Below are 16805 nucleotides of genomic sequence, written 5' to 3' on the forward strand. Positions count from 1 at the left end.
CCCGGGGTCCCCCTGTGGCGCAGTGGGGGTGTCTGCTCTGTACCCCGGGGTCCCCCTGTGGCACAGTGGGGGGTGTCTGCTCTGTACCCCGGGGACCCCCTGTGGCACAGTGGGGGTGTCTGCTCTGTACCCCGGGGACCCCCTGTGGCACAGTGGGGGGTGTCTGCTCTGTACCCCGGGGTCCCCCTGTGGCACAGTGGGGGTGTCTGCTCTGTACCCCGGGGACCCCCTGCGGTGCAGTGGGGGGTGTCTGCTCTGTACCCCGGGGACCCCCTGTGGCGCAGTGGGGGCTGTCTGCTCTGTACCCCAGGGTCCCCCTGCGCTGTGATGGGAGATTCTCACTAACTCCCCCACGTGTATTAACCCACACACCCATGCTCAGCCTCGCAGGGGGGAGAGACAGAGGTCGGGTGGGGGGTGGAGACCAGGAGGAGGTTTGGGGTGAAGGGGCAGTGTCCGGCGGGGGAAGCAGGGAGGGGATAGGCTAAGCTGGAGCCATGAAGGAGAGAGGGAGGAGGGGGCTGGGAGGGGCCCGTCTCCCCCATCTCAGGGGGCCCGAGGCATCCCGGCCCTAATCCCCGTAACCAGGTGACATCGCTGCCCGTGGTCCCCAGTGCGGGGCCGTTCCGTGCGCCTGCTGCGTGACCAGGGCCCTGGTGGGCGGTGCCGCTGCTGGCCCTGGACCCATGGGCACCCTGCCCCCGGCTGCCCCAAAAGGTTGGGGTCCACGGCTGCTGGGCTGTACCCCCAAGGAACCCCCCCCGCTCTACTGGCTGGCGGAGTCTGTTCGTGCTGCTATAGGGCAGCAGGAACCCCCAGCGCGCCCCACCCCCCCCGCACGCTGCGCGATTCCCACGCACTCACCCACATGCGGACTGGCCTGGACACCTAGGCTGGGCAGACAAGGGGAGGGAGGCGGGGACGGGTCCCTGGCTGGGAAACACGAAGGGAACAGAGCAATGGGCCCCCCAAGCCAAGGGGTCTGAGCTTGCCGGGCCCTGACTCCCGGAGCCGGAGAAGCCACAAACGCTCCGTAGTCCCCTGGCTGGCGAGCCGGCTCGGGCTGCTACCGGGGTGCAGGATCGGGGGGGTCCCCGCCGCCCATCACCCCCCATCTCCAAAGTGGGGGCCCCGGGCCGGTTCTCCTGCTGCTGGAGCCGCCCCGCAGGCGCCGGCCGTGGGGGACGCTTTGTCCCCGGCCTCCCTCTGCTCGGCCCCAGGGCGGAGCCGCAGGCTGCTCAAACTCTGGCGCCGGAGCCAGGGCTACGAGTCGGAAATCCGGGGGGGGGGGTCAAAGAGGAAGGGCCCCCCCCCGGCGCCCCAGCGACTCCGTTCACGCCGGGACCCTCGTAACCGTTTATTTCCCGGGTTCAATAAATTATCCGTGGGCGGGGCCAGCCTCTCCCAGCCAATCAGGCGAGGGCGACCTCCACCCCGGGCAGCAGGGCCGCCAGCTCGGCCGGGGCGTCGGGGGACGAGCCCAGGGGGTTCCCCCGCAGGCCCAGGAGGCGGAGCCGGGGGAAGGCGGCCAAAGGGCGCAGGGCAGAAGGGCGCCGGATGCCTGGGGGGGGAGTAGCTGAGTTAAGGAGGGTACCATGGATGGAGTGCCCCCCCCGGCAGCCCCGCCCCCTCCCGCCTAGGCCCCCCCGCCTAGGCCCCGCCCCCTCCCCGGCAGCCCGCAGGGGCGAGGATACGGTTGCTGCAGGCCGAGAGCTCCTCCAGGCGGGGGAGGGGGGGCAGCCCCTCCAGGGTCTCGATCTGGTTCCCGTCGAGCTCCAGCACCTGGGAGGAGAAGAAAGAGAGTCAGTGACACTGGGGTCCCACCACCCGGGACAGGGCAGTGTGGGCTAATGGTCAGAGCGGGGGCGGGGCCAGGCCGGGGGGGCGGGGCTCACCTCCAGGCAGCGCAGCATGGCGAGGGCGGGGCAGTGGTCAGAGCGGGGGCGGGGCCGTAGCGGAGGGGGCGGGGCCGGGGGCGGGGCTCACCTCCAGGCAGCGCAGCATGGCGAGGGCGGGGCAGTGGTCAGAGCGGGGGCGGGGCCGTAGCGGAGGGGGCGGGGCCGGGGGGGCAGGGCTCACCTCCAGGCAGCGCAGCATGGCGAGGGCGGGGCAGTGGTCAGAGCGGGGGGCGGGGCCGTAGCGGAGGGGGCGGGGCCGGGGGGGGGCTCACCTCCAGGCAGCGCAGCATGGCGAGGGCGGTGGTCAGAGCGGGGGGCGGGGCCGTAGTGGAGGGGGCGGGGCCGGGGGGCGGGGCAGTGGTCAGAGCGGGGGCGGGGCCAGGCCGGGGAGCGGGGCTCTCACCTCCAGGCAGCGCAGCATGGCCAGGGCGGGGCAGTGGTCAGAGCGGGGGGTGGGGCCGTAGCGGAGGGGGCGGGGCTCTCACCTCCAGGCAGCGCAGCATGGCGAGGGCGGGGCAGTGGTCAGAGCGGGGGCGGGGCCAGGCCGGGGGGCGGGGCTCTCACCTCCAGGCAGCGCAGCATGGCGAGGGCGGGGCAGTGGTCAGAGCGGGGGCGGGGCCAGGCCGGGGGGCGGGGCTCTCACCTCCAGGCAGCGCAGCATGGCCAGGGCGGGGCAGTGGTCAGAGCGGGGGGCGGGGCCAGGCCGGGGGGCGGGGCTCACCTCCAGGCAGCGCAGCATGGCGAGGGCGGGGCAGTGGTCAGAGCGGGGGCGGGGCCAGGCCGGGGGGCGGGGCTCACCTCCAGGCAGCGCAGCATGGCGAGGGCAGGCGGCAGGTGGCGTAGCCGGTTCCCGGCCAGGTTCAGGTGGGTGACGAGTGGCAGCTGCTCCAGGTGGCAGAGGACCGTCAGGCCCTGGGAGGGGGGAGGGGCAGAAAGAGCTGGAGGGCGGGGTCTCTGCTCCTCAGCCCCACCCACATTTCCTCAGCTCCTCCCCCTGCCCTTTTGGCCCCACCCCTGTCCGAATCCCACCCCCAACTAGCTCCACCTCCTGCCTCCCCCTTGCGTTAGCCCCGCCCACTCTCCACTTGGCCCCTCCCTGCCATCTAGCTCCACCCCCTGCCCTCAGCCCCGCCCCCTCGGTCGTCCCGGCCCCTACCCGGCCGGAGAGGTCCAGCACCCGGGCCTCGGCGTACTCCATGCGCAGGACGCCGTTCTCCACCAGGAACCGGCTGCGCAGGTCGTCCAGGTAGGCCGCACGCATGGGGTCAGCCGCCTGCGGGGAGGGGGGCAGAGATGTGGGGGGGGCAGAGAGGTGGGGGGGGCCAACCTGCTCCGAGCCCTACCCCCCCGCGGCTCACCTTCAGCGTGTCGAAGTACTCGAGGGTCTCGCGCTCGTACACCAGGGGGTCCAGGGCCCGCATGAGCAGAATGATGGTCAGGAGGCACCCTGGGGAGAGACAGAGCACCCGGCCTCCTGCTCTAACCGCTAGCCCCCACTGCCCTCCCCCGAGGAGAGACCCCAGGAGTCCTGGCACCCAGGTCCCTGCTCTACCCACTAGCCCCCACTGCCCTCCCCCGAGCCGGGGAGAGACCCCAGGAGTCCTGGCACCCAGGTCCCTGCTCTACCCACTAGCCCCCACTGCCCTCCCCCGAGCCGGGGAGAGACCCCAGGAGTCCTGGCACCCAGGTCCCTGCTCTACCCACTAGCCCCCACTGCCCTCCCCCGAGCCGGGGAGAGACCCCAGGAGTCCTGGCACCCAGGTCCCTGCTCTACCCACTAGCCCCCACTGCCCTCCCCCGAGGAGAGACCCCAGGAGTCCTGGCACCCAGGTCCCTGCTCTACCCACTAGTCCCCGCTGCCCTCCCCCGAGCCGGGGCGAGAACCCAGGAGTCCTGGCGCCTGGCCTCTTGCTCTAACCACTAGCCCCCATTGCCCTCCCCCAAGCCGGGGAGAGACCCCAGGAGTCCTGGCCCCCAGCCCCTCCTGCTGTAACCACTAGCCCCCACTGCCCTCCCCCCCACCCTGGGGAGAGGGCCCAGGCGTCCGGGAGGCACCTACACTTGTTCTCCGGCTCCAGCGCCTGCAGCTCCTTGCAGGACTCCAGCTCCGACAGCAGCACGGTCGACTTCTCCACCGAGAGCTCGCTCCTGGGGTGGGGGCGGGGTTAGGGGCGGGGCTTATCCAGGGTGGGCGGGGCCTATGCAGCATTCAAAGTGAATGGTGGGGGGGGGAGACGGCCCCTCCCTTCCCATCCCCCGAGGAACAATCCCATTCCAGGCCCCTCCCGCTGTCCTGGCCCCGCCCGGAGAGGAAGCTGGATCCCGAATTCGGGGGCCCCAGTTCTTACCGTCTCGGAGGCGTTCAGCCCGACCGGCGGACGGACGCGGATTCCTGACGTACACCGCCGGGAGGAGGAACGCCGGGACGGGGGCGCACAAGGCACCCGAAAGGGGCGGGGCCTATCCACCCTGCCTCCCGGGGGCGGGGCTAGCCTAGAAGGCGGAGCCACTCGGAGAGGCTGGAGGAGGGGCCATTTGGAGGGGGCGGGGCCTGTGAAGGACTTCTGGGGGAGTGGGCGGGGCTTCCCCTAGGGGGCGGGGCCTCTCCAAGGCAGATGACCTGGGGAGGTTGGGGGGGGCTGTTTCTCCTACCTGAACATCTGCTCCTCAGTGACGGAATCCCGGCACCAGCTGTTGCCGCGGCCTGGGGGGAGGAGGGAGAGCGCGTCGGGGGGGCAATTTTCAAGGGGGCGATGGGGGGGGGGGTCTGGTTACCTTTGAAGAGGACACATTCCTTCTGGGACGCCCCGCCCCCCCACTGCACCCGGAACGTGTGCTGGGGCCAGTGGTCGTTGAGCGCCGAGGCCGGCAGGTCGCACAGCTGGAGGGGGCGGGGTCAAGGAAAAAGGCCCCGAGCCACGGCACCCCACGCCCAGCCCCCCCCAGGCCCCACTTCCCTCCCAGAGAACCCAGGAGTCCGGGCTCCCAGCCCCCCACTCCTCTGCTCTCACCACTACGCCCCACTCCCAGCCCCCCTGCGCTCACCACTAGACCCCACTCCCCTCCCAGAGAACCCAGGACCCTGGGCTCCCAGCCCCCCACTCCTCTGCTCTCACCACTACACCCCACTCCCAGCCCCCCTGCTCTCACCACTATGCCCCACTCCCCTCCCAGAGAACCCAGGAGTCCGGGCTCCCAGCCCCCACCCCTCTGTTTTCACCACTACACCGCACACCCCTCCCAGAGAACCCGGGAGTCTGGGCTCCCACCCCCACCCCCACCCCACAGCTCTAACCACTACAGCCCACTCCCAGCCCCCCTGCTCTCATCACTACACCCCACTCCCTCCTAGAGAACCCAGGAACCTGGGCTCCCAGCCCCCCACAACTCTGCTCTCACTACTACACCGCACTCCCCTCCCAGAGAACCCAGGAGTCCGGGCTCCCAGCCCCCACCCCTCTGCTCTCACCACTACACTGCACTCTCCTCCCAGAGACCCCAGGACTGCAGGCTCCGGCCCGTGCTCTGTCCCCGCCGCCCCTCCCCGAGCAGGGCCCGAACCCAGGCGGATACCCACATGAAGCCGGGGCGGTTTCTCCCGTCGGGCGTGCGCCACGGCACCTCCAGCAGCACCTCGTCCGCGAAGAGCACCAGGTCGCCGGCTCCCGGCCTCACCTGCCGGCACAGACGCCCGTGAGCCCCGGCTGAGCCCCCCACCCCCACCCCCCGGCGTGCAGGTACTCACCGTCACCGGCTGGGAGAAGGCCACGGCCAGCGAGGACTCCGCCCGGCTCACGTACACGCACAGGATGCTGGGCTCCGGCGTGGCTGCGGGGAGACGGGGGAGCCGCCTTGAGGAACGTCCCTCAGGGCCGGAGCAGCAGCAGGATGTGGGGGGCGCCCCTCAGACGCTGGGGCCTTTGGCCGGCTCTGGGTGTAACCCAGCTCCCCAAGCGGGGGCGAGCTGGGGGGGACGAATTTTAGGGTGGACAAATGCACGGGGAGGAAAAGGTCACCCCAACGGGCTGACCCGGGGGGCCAATTTAGCGCTAACCCCCCACGTGAGATACCGGCGGCAGCGGGGAGAGTCCCCCGAACACACCCCTCCGCGCGCAGCGGCCACCAGGAAAGGAATCACTCCACACGGGACGGAGACGCCGCCGGAGAATATCTCATCGCCTCCGCATACAACCGAGACGCCCGCAGCTCGAATCCTGCCAACGGACGTGGTCACCTCCTCCCAAAGAAAGCTCTCTCGGCATCGGAAACGGCTCAGAACTAAGAACGGCCAGACCGGGTCAGACCAACGGTGCCCTGTCTGCCCACAGGGGCCAATGCCCAGTGCCCCAGAGGGAGTGAATCGAACAGGGAACAATCAAGCCAAATTTCTCCTGCCATCCATCTCCACCCTCTGACACACAGAGGCTGGGGACCCCGTTCCTTACCCGTACGGGTTAATTGATCAAGTTCTCTCAAACCCTGTTCTAGTCCTAGCCTTCCCAACATCCTCCGGCGAGGAGTTCCACAGGTTAACTGTGTGGTGTGTGAAGAACAACTTCCTTTTCTTTGTATTAAACCTGCTGCCCATTCGTTTCATTGGGTGGCTCCTAGTTCTTATATTACGGGAACATGTAACTAACTTTTCCTTATTCACGTTCTCCACACCACTCATGATTTTACAGACCTCGATCCTATCCCCCGTAAGTCTCCTCTTTTCCAAGCTGAAAAGTCCCCGTCTCTTTAATCTCTCCTCACAGGGGGCCTGTTCCAAACCGCTCAGCTTTTTAATTGCCCTTCTCTAATGCCAGTATATCTTTTTTTGAGATGAGGAGACCACATCTGTATGCACTATTCCAGATGTGGGCTTCCTATGGATTGATAGAAGGGCAATGAGATATTCTCCGTCTTATTTTCTATCCCTTTTTTACTGATTCCTAACCTCCTGTTTGCTTGTCTGACGGCCGCCGTGCACTGCCTTTCAGAAAAGGGCAACAAAATGCACGAGGGGTTTGGAACCGGGTCCCAGCCACAGAGCGCTGAAAAAGACTCGGACTTTTCAGCTTAGAAGGGAGGAGACGGCAGGCGGAGATAGGACTGAGGTCTATAAACTCGTGAGTGGTGTGGAAAAGTGAAGAGGAAAAGGGATTTGTTCCCCCAATGTACGCACGAGGGGTGACCCAATGAAATGAACAGGCAGCAGGTTAAAAAGAAACCCAAGGGAGTTTTTCTTCACACAGCGCACAACCTGTGGAACTCCCTGCTGGAGGATGCGGCGACAACCAGGACTTGAACAAGGTTCGAAAAGGCGCTAGGTAGCTTCACTGAGGCCAGGGGCATCGATGGTTATTAGCCAGGCTGGTGTCCCTGGCCTGTTTCGTGAGGGCTGGAAAGGGATGACAGGTGCACCCCCCCACGTAGAAATTTATTCCGCTCGTAGAATAGATGAGCGGGCACGCTGCTGTGGGCCCTAAGGGGGGCGGTTTCCTTACCCCACACAACACCGCCCCCTCCAGGGCCCGGGGACGGTTCTCCCCCTCCCGGCGGGGAGCCACCCACCTCTGCCCAGCAGCCAGCGATGGTAGAACCAGGCGCTCTGGTCGTTGGGGTCGGTGAAGAAAGCGTTTTGCACCAGCTCCAGCTCTGGCGGGACACGGGAGGCAAGTTAAGGAGGGACCGGGGCACAGGGCCAGCCTGTCCTGGGGGTGCCCCTCCCAGCCGGCTCCAGGGCAGGGCCAGGCTGGCTCGGGGGCAGAGGCCGGGCCCTGCGGGCGTGGCCGGGCGTGTTTCCAGGCAGCCCGGGCCGGGCGGGGAGCCACAGAACCTGCCGGCTGGGGCACTGTCCCCCCCGCCCCGGCTCTGGGCAGGGCGGGGGCGCAGGGACTGCTGGCAGCCGGCCAGGGATTTTGCCAAGGACAACTCCACCCCTGGGCGGGGCTGCTGGCTCAGGTGGAACCCAGGAGTCGGGGCTCCAGCTCTAACCACTAGTCCCCACTCCCTTCCCAGAGCCAGGCAGAGAACCCAAAAGTCCTAGTGCCCAAACCCCTGCTCTAACCACTAGTCCCCACTCCCCTCCTGAGCCAGGTGAGACCCCAGGCATCCTGTCTTCCAGCCCCCCCTTCTCTACCCACTAGCCCCCACTCCCCTCCCAGAGTAGGGAAGACACCCCAGGAGTCCTGGTTCCCAGCCCTCCCGCTCTAACCACTAGCCTCCACTCCCCTCCCAGAGCCACTGAGAGACACCAGGAGCCCCGGCTCCCAGCCCCCCCCCCACTCTAACCACTAGCCCCCACCCCCCTCCCAGGAGTTCCCCCCCCGCTCTAATCACTAGTCCCCACCCTCCTCCCAGGAGTTCCCCCCCCGCTCTAATCACTACCCCCCACTGCCCTCCCAGAGTGGGGAAGACACCCTAGGAGTCCCGGCCCCCAGTCCCCCGCTCTAACCACTAGTCCCCACCCCCCTCCCAGGAGCTCTGCCCTCCCTCCCCGCCCAGGAGAGCGCGCGGCGGCCTGACCTTTCAGCAGCACGGCCTCGGTGGGGCGCCCCGGCTGGCGGGGCTCGGGGTGCAGCCGGGGCAGCAGGCGGCTGCGGTAGTGCCAGGAGGAGTAGTTGGAGAAGTTGCGGGTGATGAGGCCGTCGGTGAAGCGCAGTTCGGCCTCCGCCGGCACCTGGGCCTGCTGCACCACGAAGCGCCGGTAGTCCCAGCAGTGAACTGCGGGCGCCAGAACGCGGGTCAGCGCCGCCCCCTTGGCCCCCAGGCACAGCCCAGCCCCACGGGGAGGAGCTGGGGGGCGCCAGGGTCCCAGATGGGGTTCGAGGGTCTGGATCCAAGGGCAGAGGTTGGGGTGCATCTGGGGTCAGGGCAGTGGGGTTCGGGGAATCCAGTCAGAGGGTCTGGGGACGCCTGGTCGGAGGCTGGGGGACTGGGGTTCAGAGGGTCGGGGGGCTCCGGGTCAGAGGCCCGGGGCACTCTGGGTGCCAGGGGCACGGGGCTCGGAGGGGCCCCGGGTCGTAGGCAGGGGGGATCGGAGGATTGGTGGGGATCTGGGTCAGAGAGCAGGGGGGTGGGGCTCAGGGGGCTGGGGAGCTCTGGGTCGAAGGCCGGGGGGATCGGGGCTCAGAGGCCTGGGGGGCCAGGCGGATTGGGGCTCAGGGGGCTGGGGAGCTCGGGGAGCCAGGGGGATCGGGGCTCAGAGGGCCGGGAGGATCGGGGGGCTCAGAGAGCCAGGGGATTGGGGCTCAGAGGGCCGGGAGGATCGGGGGGCTCAGAGGGATTGGGGCTCAGAGGGATTGGGGCTCAGAGGGCCAGGGGATCGGGGATCAGAGGGATCGGGGGGGGCCGGGGTGCTCAGAGGACCTGGGGGATCGGGGGACTTGGGGGGCTGGGGGATCGGGGGGCGGGCTCACAGTTGCGCTCGTCGCTCTCCAGGAAGCGGTTACACAGCTCCAGCTCGCGGGCCCAGTCGGGCTGGGGGGCGCGCCCCATCACCCAGCAGCGGTGGTGCCAGGTGCCGTAGGACTTGGGGTTCACCCGCAGGCAGGACTCCAGGAACGAGAGCTCCCCCCGGCACAGCGACTGCATCTCCTCCGGGGACCTGCCACGGGGGGTGAGTCAGAGACACCCTCATGCCGCCCCCCTGGCTCTGCCCCCCGAAACCCCCCAACCTCACACTGACTCCCCTGGGCGCTGCCCCCCGAACCTCCCCAACCTCACACTGACTCCCCTGGGCTCTGCCCCCCGAACCCCCCAACCTCACACTGACTCCCCTGGGCGCTGCCCCCCGAACCTCCCCAACCTCACACTGACTCCCCGGGGCTCTGCCCCCCGAACCTCCCAACCTCACACTGACTCCCCTGGGCTCTGCCCCCCGAACCCCCCAACCTCACACTGACTCCCCTGGGCGCTGCCCCCCGAACCTCCCCAACCTCACACTGACTCCCCGGGGCTCTGCCCCCGAACCTCCCAACCTCACACTGACTCCCCTGGGCTCTGCCCCCCGAACCCCCCAACCTCACACTGACTCCCCTGGGCGCTGCCCCCCGAACCTCCCCAACCTCACACTGACTCCCCTGGGCTCTGCCCCCCGAACCCCCCAACCTCACACTGACTCCCCTGGGCGCTGCCCCCCGAACCTCCCCAACCTCACAGACTCCCCTGGGCTCTGCCACCGGGGCTCAGCCCCAGGGACCCCTCAAACCCCAACTCACTCCCATACGGACCCCCCCGACTCCCCCTCCTTCCGAATTACCCTTCACCCAGCCCCCAACCCCCCCATTCCCCTGTATGTCCCCCCCCAATCTCACCCCTCCCCCTCCAGGTGCAGCAGGATCTCGCGGCGGAAGTTCCAGAGCGTGGCGAAATCGGGGTTCACCCCCAAGATCTGATTGGTCAGCTCCAGCGCCTCCTTGTCCAGCTGCCCCGTCTTCCTCTGGGGGGGGGGGAGGAGAGGTCGGGGGGGTCAAAGGTCGTGTCAATGGCCCTCGTGGGGGGAGGTCAAAGGGCCGGGCTCCAAAGTCCCCCAAAGCTCAAGGGGAAGAGTTTTGGGGTTACAAAGATCCGGGACCTGCCCCCCCCCTCCTGGGCCAAGGTCAATAATATCCCCACCCTGGGGTCAGGGTTCAAAGGTCATTGACCAGAATGGGGTGGTGGGGTCAAAGGTCACCAGGCACCCACCCACTGGAGGAAAGGTCAGCACCACCCGAGACGGGGGAGGTCAGGGGTCAAAGGTCCTCGCACAGCCCGTCCATACAAGGCTCGGGGGTCAAAGTTCAACCGGGGGCAGGAGAACCCAAAGGTCAAGGTTCAAAGGTTAACGTGCTTGGCGCGACCGGGCGGGGACAGACAGGGCAAGGGTCAAAGGTCACAGTGTCCCCATGCTGGGCAGCACCAAGCCCCCCCGGCCCCCGGTCTCACTTTCTCGAAGATGGCCGCGGTAGCGGAGACGTATTGCCATAGCTTCTTCTCCCGCTCCAGGCGCTTGGCCTCCGCCTGCTCCTCCGTCGTCTTCACCTTCAGGCGGCCGTGCTGGGGGGGCGACAAGGGGGGGTCACTGGTGTCCCCGGGTCTCCACCCCACCCAGATGCATCATGGGATTGCGCAAAGCGGGGTGCCGGGGCAGCCGTGAACATGGAGACTGGGGCAATTGGAGGGGGTAGAGGGCCTGGGGGGGGCTGGGGACTGCCCCTCTATTGGCATGTGGGTCGCCCAGGCCTGCAGGGCCCCCGCGGCTGTGGGTACGAGGAGGGATCCTGTTACCCCGGGGTGCCCACAGGCCGTGGGGGTTCAGCTCCCGCCCAGCGGCCAGGGGTGGGGTGGGGGTCGCCGAGAAGTCCCCACTCACCATGGTGACGCAGCCGTGGGGCCCAGCGGCTGTGGGTCCGGCTCCAAGCGCTGCACCTGGGGGAGAGCAAGGGAGCAGAGAGGGGGAGCTTGGGGAGGAAGGGGGCGGATCCGATCCAGCACCCTGTGGCACCCACCCGACTCAAGGAACCCAGATGTCCGGGGGGGCCCAGGGCCATGTGCACGAGGGGGACCCACGAGTCCAGCAGTGGATGTACAAGGAGTGGTCCCCGGGAGGTGCTTATATAAGGAGGGACCCCAACATCAGGGGGACCCCCCGGTTTGCACGGGCAGGGAGGGACCCAGGCGTGCAGGGGAGCCCCCCCCCCCGGTTTGCACAGGCAGGGAGGGACCCAGGTGTGCAGGGGAGCCCCCCCCCCCGGTTTGCACGGGCAGGGAGGGACCCAGGCAGGCAAGGGAGCCCCCCCCCCGGTTTGCACGGGCAGGGAGGGACCCAGGCGGGCAGGGAGGGACCCAGGCGGGCAGGGGAGCCCCCCCCCCGGTTTGCACGGGCAGGGAGGGACCCAGGCGGGCAGGGAGGGACCCAGGCGGGCAGGGGAGCCCCCCCCCCGGTTTGCACGGGCAGGGAGGGACCCAGACAGGCAGGGGAGCCCCTCCCCCGGTTTGCACGGGCAGGGAGGGACCGAGACGGGCAGGGGAGCCCCCCTGGTTTGCACGGGCAGGGAGGGACCCAGGCAGGCAGGGGAGCCCCCCAGGTTTGCACGGGCAGGGAGGGACCCAGGCGGGCAGGGGAGCCCCCCCCCCGGGTTTGCACGGGCAGGGAGGGACCCAGGTGTGCAGGGGAGCCCCCCCCCAGTTTGCACGGGCAGGGAGGGACCCAGGTGTGCAGGGGAGCCCCCCCCCGTTTGCACGGGCAGGGAGGGACCCAGGCGGGCAGGGGAGCCCCCCCCCGGTTTGCACGGGCAGGGAGGGACCCAGGCATGCAGGGGAGCCCCCCCCCCGGTTTGCACGGGCAGGGAGGGACCCAGGCGGGCAGGGGAGCCCCCCCGGTTTGCACGGGCAGGGAGGGACCCAGGTGGGCAGGGGAGCCCCCCCCGGGTTTGCACGGGCAGGGAGGGACCCAGGTGTGCAGGGGAGCCCCCCCAGTTTGCACGGGCAGGGAGGGACCCAGGTGTGCAGGGGAGCCCCCCCAGTTTGCACGGGCAGGGAGGGACCCAGGTGTGCAGGGGAGCCCCCCCCAGTTTGCACGGGCAGGGAGGGACCCAGGCAGGCAGGGGAGCCCCCCCCAGTTTGCACGGGCAGGGAGGGACCCAGGTGTGCAGGGGAGCCCCCCCAGTTTGCACGGGCAGGGAGGGACCCAGGTGTGCAGGGGAGCCCCCCCAGTTTGCACGGGCAGGGAGGGACCCAGGTGTGCAGGGGAGCCCCCCCAGTTTGCACGGGCAGGGAGGGACCCAGGTGTGCAGGGGAGCCCCCCCCGGTTTGCACGGGCAGGGAGGGACCCAGGCGGGCAGGGGAGCCCCCCCCCGGGTTTGCACGGGCAGGGAGGGACCCAGGTGTGCAGGGGAGCCCCCCCCGGTTTGCAGGGGCAGGGAGGGACCCAGGTGTGCAGGGGAGGCCCCCCCCCGGGTTTGCACGGGCAGGGAGGGACCCAGGTGTGCAGGGGAGCCCCCCCCGGTTTGCACGGGCAGGGAGGGACCCAGGCGGGCAGGGGAGCCCCCCCCGGTTTGCACGGGCAGGGAGGGACCCAGGCGGGCAGGGGAGCCCCCCCCCCGGGTTTGCACGGGCAGGGAGGGACCCAGGTGGGCAGGGGAGCCCCCCCCCCGGGTTTGCACGGGCAGGGAGGGACCCAGGTGGGCAGGGGAGCCCCCCCAGTTTGCACGGGCAGGGAGGGACCCAGGTGTGCAGGGGAGCCCCCCCCCCAGTTTGCACGGGCAGGGAGGGACCCAGGTGTGCAGGGGAGCCCCCCCGGGTTTGCACAGGCAGGGAGGGATCCAGGTGTGCAGGGGAGCCCCCCCCGGGTTTGCACGGGCAGGGAGGGACCCAGGTGTGCAGGGGAGCCCCCCCCCCGTTTGCACGGGCAGGGAGGGACCCAGGCGGGCAGGGGAGCCCCCCAGTTTGCACGGGCAGGGAGGGACCCAGGTGTGCAGGGGAGCCCCCCCCCAGTTTGCACGGGCAGGGAGGGACCCAGGTGTGCAGGGGAGCCCCCCCCCCGTTTGCACGGGCAGGGAGGGACCCAGGCGGGCAGGGGAGCCCCCCCAGTTTGCACGGGCAGGGAGGGACCCAGGTGTGCAGGGGAGCCCCCCCCCGGTTTGCACGGGCAGGGAGGGACCCAGGCGGGCAGGGGAGCCCCCCCCCGGGTTTGCACAGGCAGGGAGGGACCCAGGTGTGCAGGGGAGCCCCCCCCGGTTTGCACGGGCAGGGAGGGACCCAGGTGTGCAGGGGAGCCCCCCCCGGTTTGCAGGGGCAGGGAGGGACCCAGGTGTGCAGGGGAGCCCCCCCCCGGGTTTGCACGGGCAGGGAGGGACCCAGGTGTGCAGGGGAGCCCCCCCCGGTTTGCAGGGGCAGGGAGGGACCCAGGTGATCGGGGCGGTTCTGCAGCGGGTTCACACGGCCACTCCTGCCTGCTCCGGATTATGCCCCGGTGCATGCTGGACCCAGGCCCGTGCACGCGCCCCGAGCCCGGAGCGGAGCCCCTCTCACTCCCTCCAGCCCCTGCCCGCGCAGCCCCGCCCCGGGAGCGCTCGGTCCGGAGCCAGCCCTCTGGAATCCGGATTGCAAGGTCTCCCCCCGCCCGCCGCGGGGAATGGTTTCACCCGGGGGAAAGCCGGCCGGGGTTCCACAGGGGCGAGTCCAACCTGAGGAGGATCCCGGGGGCCGGGCGGGCTGCACCAAGCGGCGGCCGGGGGCGATACCAAGGCGCGGGCTGGGGCCGGAGGTGAGATGGACCCGCCCGGGGAGCGTGCAAGGAGCATAGAGAAGAGCCCGCCGGGTGGGAGAGAGCGTCCCCGTTCTTAAAGGGGCTGCTGCGCTCTTAAAGGGGCAGGTGTGGAATAAATGTTCGGGGGGAAGGAAGTCCTTCCAGAGTCCTGTGGTTCAAATGGATTAGAAAAGTGGGAGGGATGCCAGGACTCCTGGGTTCTCTGCTGGGGGGCAGTAGGGTCTAGTGGTTAGAGCAGGGGAGCCAGGACTCCTGGGTTCTCTGCTGGGGGGAGGGCAGTAGGGTCTAGTGGTTAGAGCAGGGGGGTGCCAGGACTCCTGGGTTCTCTGCTGGGGGGCAGTAGGGTCTAGTGGTTAGAGCAGGGGGGAGCCAGGACTCCTGGGTTCTCTGCTGGGGGGCAGTAGGGTCTAGTGGGTAGAGCAGGGGGGTGCCAGGACTCCTGGGTTCTCTGCTGGGGGGCAGTAGGGTCTAGTGGTTAGAGCAGGGGGGAGCCAGGACTCCTGGGTTCTCTGCTGGGGGGCAGTAGGGTCTAGTGGGTAGAGCAGGGGGGTGCCAGGACTCCTGGGTTCTCTGCTGGGGGGCAGTAGGGTCTAGTGGTTAGAGCAGGGGGAGCCAGGACTCCTGGGTTCCTTGCCAGCGGGCGGGGGGCAGTAGGGTTGTGGGGAATCCCTGTGATATTCTGCTTTGTATTAAGATCTTGTCCTTTTCGCTCTCCCTTTACGTGTCCTATAGAATCTCTGGACGTTTCTCCTAGGCCTCTGGATGAAGAGCTCTGGATCTTGTAAGAGGAAATGTCTGTCGAGCTCCCCCCTGCCCTGCCGGAATGAGCGCGGTGTGAATGGGGAATGGAAGGGGAGCCCTCCAGCAGCAGGGGGCTGGGAGCCAGACCCAAGCCAATCCCTGCAAAGGGAGCTCATGAAGAAGACTGGACAGACAGACAGACGCTGGGGAGTCCAGCAGCAGGTGCCGGCCCCGGCAGAACTCTCTCTGAAGCCGCGTTGGGAAAGGCCCGGTGGTGACTAACTGGCTGCACGAGAGGGAGAAATAGGAGGCGTCTTGCAGAGGGACCCCGGGTTTTCGTCTTGTCCACATGGGAGCATCGATCCGGATCGGCAGGAGCCCGGCTCACCCCTCCCCCATCTAACTCACCGGGCCAGTGCGGTGAGGGGGAGCAACTTTTGGTAACAAGACGGAGTGTGTGTGCGCGTGTGCGTGTGAGAGTGCACGAGTGTGATGTGTCACGTGCATACGATACGTGTGGATTATTCTGTGTGTGATCAATACATGTGGCGTGTTGCCTTATCCCCCTGAAAAAGATCCCGGGTGCTTCTTTTAAGTACAACAGGGTCTAGTGGTTAGAGGGGGGGGGGCTGGGAGCCAGGGGTCCTGGGTTCTCTCCAGCAAGTGGAGGGCAGTAGGGTCTAGTGGTTAGAGGGGGAGTCGGAGGGGAGGGGGCACTGGGAGCTGGGACTCCTGGGTTCTCTCTCTGGCTCCGGAAGGGGAGTGATCTCTAGTGGTTAGAGCAGGGAGTGGTGGAGGTAGGAGCCCGGCACCACACAGCCCACAGGAACCCTGGGAGGGGCGTGGGGCCCGGTGAGTCAGGCCCCGCCCCTCTGAGCCACGCTGAGTGTGCAGGCCCCACGTTTCGGTGGGCGGGAGCATGAGTCAGGCAGAGCCGGGCCCCTTAGCAGCCGGGTCCCCTCAGGCCACCCCTGGGGGCATCGGCCCCCCCCGCGGCGGGCCCAGGCAGGGGCGTGGCTGTGACGCGACCTGACGCCAGCGAGGGGGGCGGTGCCCGACGTGGGGGCGCCCCTAAGGCACAGGGTGCGGCTGTGGGTCCCGGCTGCCGTTCGGCCTGCCCTCTGGCATGGGGGGGGGCCCTTCCGGCTGCGGGGAGGGGCACTGAGTGCAACGGCCCCTACCCGGCCCCAGGGGGCACTGTACCCCCCCGTATCCCGCCTGCCCCCAGGGGGCGCTGTGCCCCCCCGTATCCCGCCTGCCCCCAGGGGGCGCTGTGCCCCCCCCGTATCCCGCCCAGCCCCAGGGGGCGCTGTGCCCCCCCCGTATCCCGCCCTCCCCCAGGGGGCGCTGTGCCCCCCCCGTATCCCGCCCAGCCCCAGGGGGCGCTGTGCCCCCCCCGTATCCCGCCCAGCCCCAGGGGGCGCTGTGCCCCCCCCGTATCCCGCCCGTCCCCAGGGGGCGCTGTGCCCCCCCGTATCCCGCCTGCCCCCAGGGGGCGCTGTGCCCCCCCCGTATCCCGCCCAGCCCCAGGGGGCGCTGTGCCCCCCCCGTATCCCGCCCGTCCCCAGGGGGCGCTGTGCCCCCCCGTATCCCGCCTGCCCCCAGGGGGCGCTGTGCCCCCCCCGTATCCCGCCCAGCCCCAGGGGGCGCTGTGCCCCCCCCGTATCCCGCCCGTCCCCAGGGGGCGCTGTGCCCCCCCCGTATCCCGCCCAGCCCCAGGGGGCGCTGTGCCCCCCCCGTATCCCGCCCGTCCCCAGGGGGCGCTGTGCCCCCCCCGTATCCCGCCCGTCCCCAGGGGGCGCTGTGCCCCCCCCCGTATCCCGCCCGTCCCCAGGGGGCGCTGTGCCCCCCCCGTATCCCGCCCGCCCCAGGGGGCGCTGTGCCCCCCCCCGTATCCCGCCCGTCCCCAGGGGGCGCTGTGCCCCCCCCGT

The 16805-nt window shown here is 69.5% G+C and overlaps 1 protein-coding gene across 1 annotated transcript; it reads right to left on the reverse strand.

The window, feature by feature from the left end:
* Positions 1–1344: 1344 nt before the first annotated feature.
* Positions 1345–14202, reverse strand: RABGGTA (Rab geranylgeranyltransferase subunit alpha). Its single transcript, XM_089774114.1, has 17 exons — positions 14051–14202; positions 11236–11291; positions 10809–10919; positions 10199–10323; positions 9302–9489; positions 8409–8606; positions 7455–7538; positions 5644–5726; positions 5472–5573; positions 4674–4779; positions 4551–4602; positions 3958–4046; positions 3257–3345; positions 3055–3171; positions 2697–2810; positions 1695–1782; positions 1345–1561 (listed from the first exon to the last, which is right to left on the reverse strand). Exons 2-17 carry the CDS (start codon positions 11236–11238, stop codon positions 1413–1415), a joined length of 1698 nt encoding a protein of 565 aa, XP_089630240.1. The 5' UTR covers positions 11239–11291; positions 14051–14202; the 3' UTR covers positions 1345–1412.
* Between the last annotated feature and the right edge of the window lie 2603 nt (positions 14203–16805).

Source organism: Pelodiscus sinensis, chromosome 30 (genome assembly GCF_052426305.1).
Source record: "Pelodiscus sinensis isolate ZL-2025 chromosome 30, ASM5242630v1, whole genome shotgun sequence".
NCBI classification, from domain to species: domain Eukaryota; kingdom Metazoa; phylum Chordata; order Testudines; family Trionychidae; genus Pelodiscus; species Pelodiscus sinensis.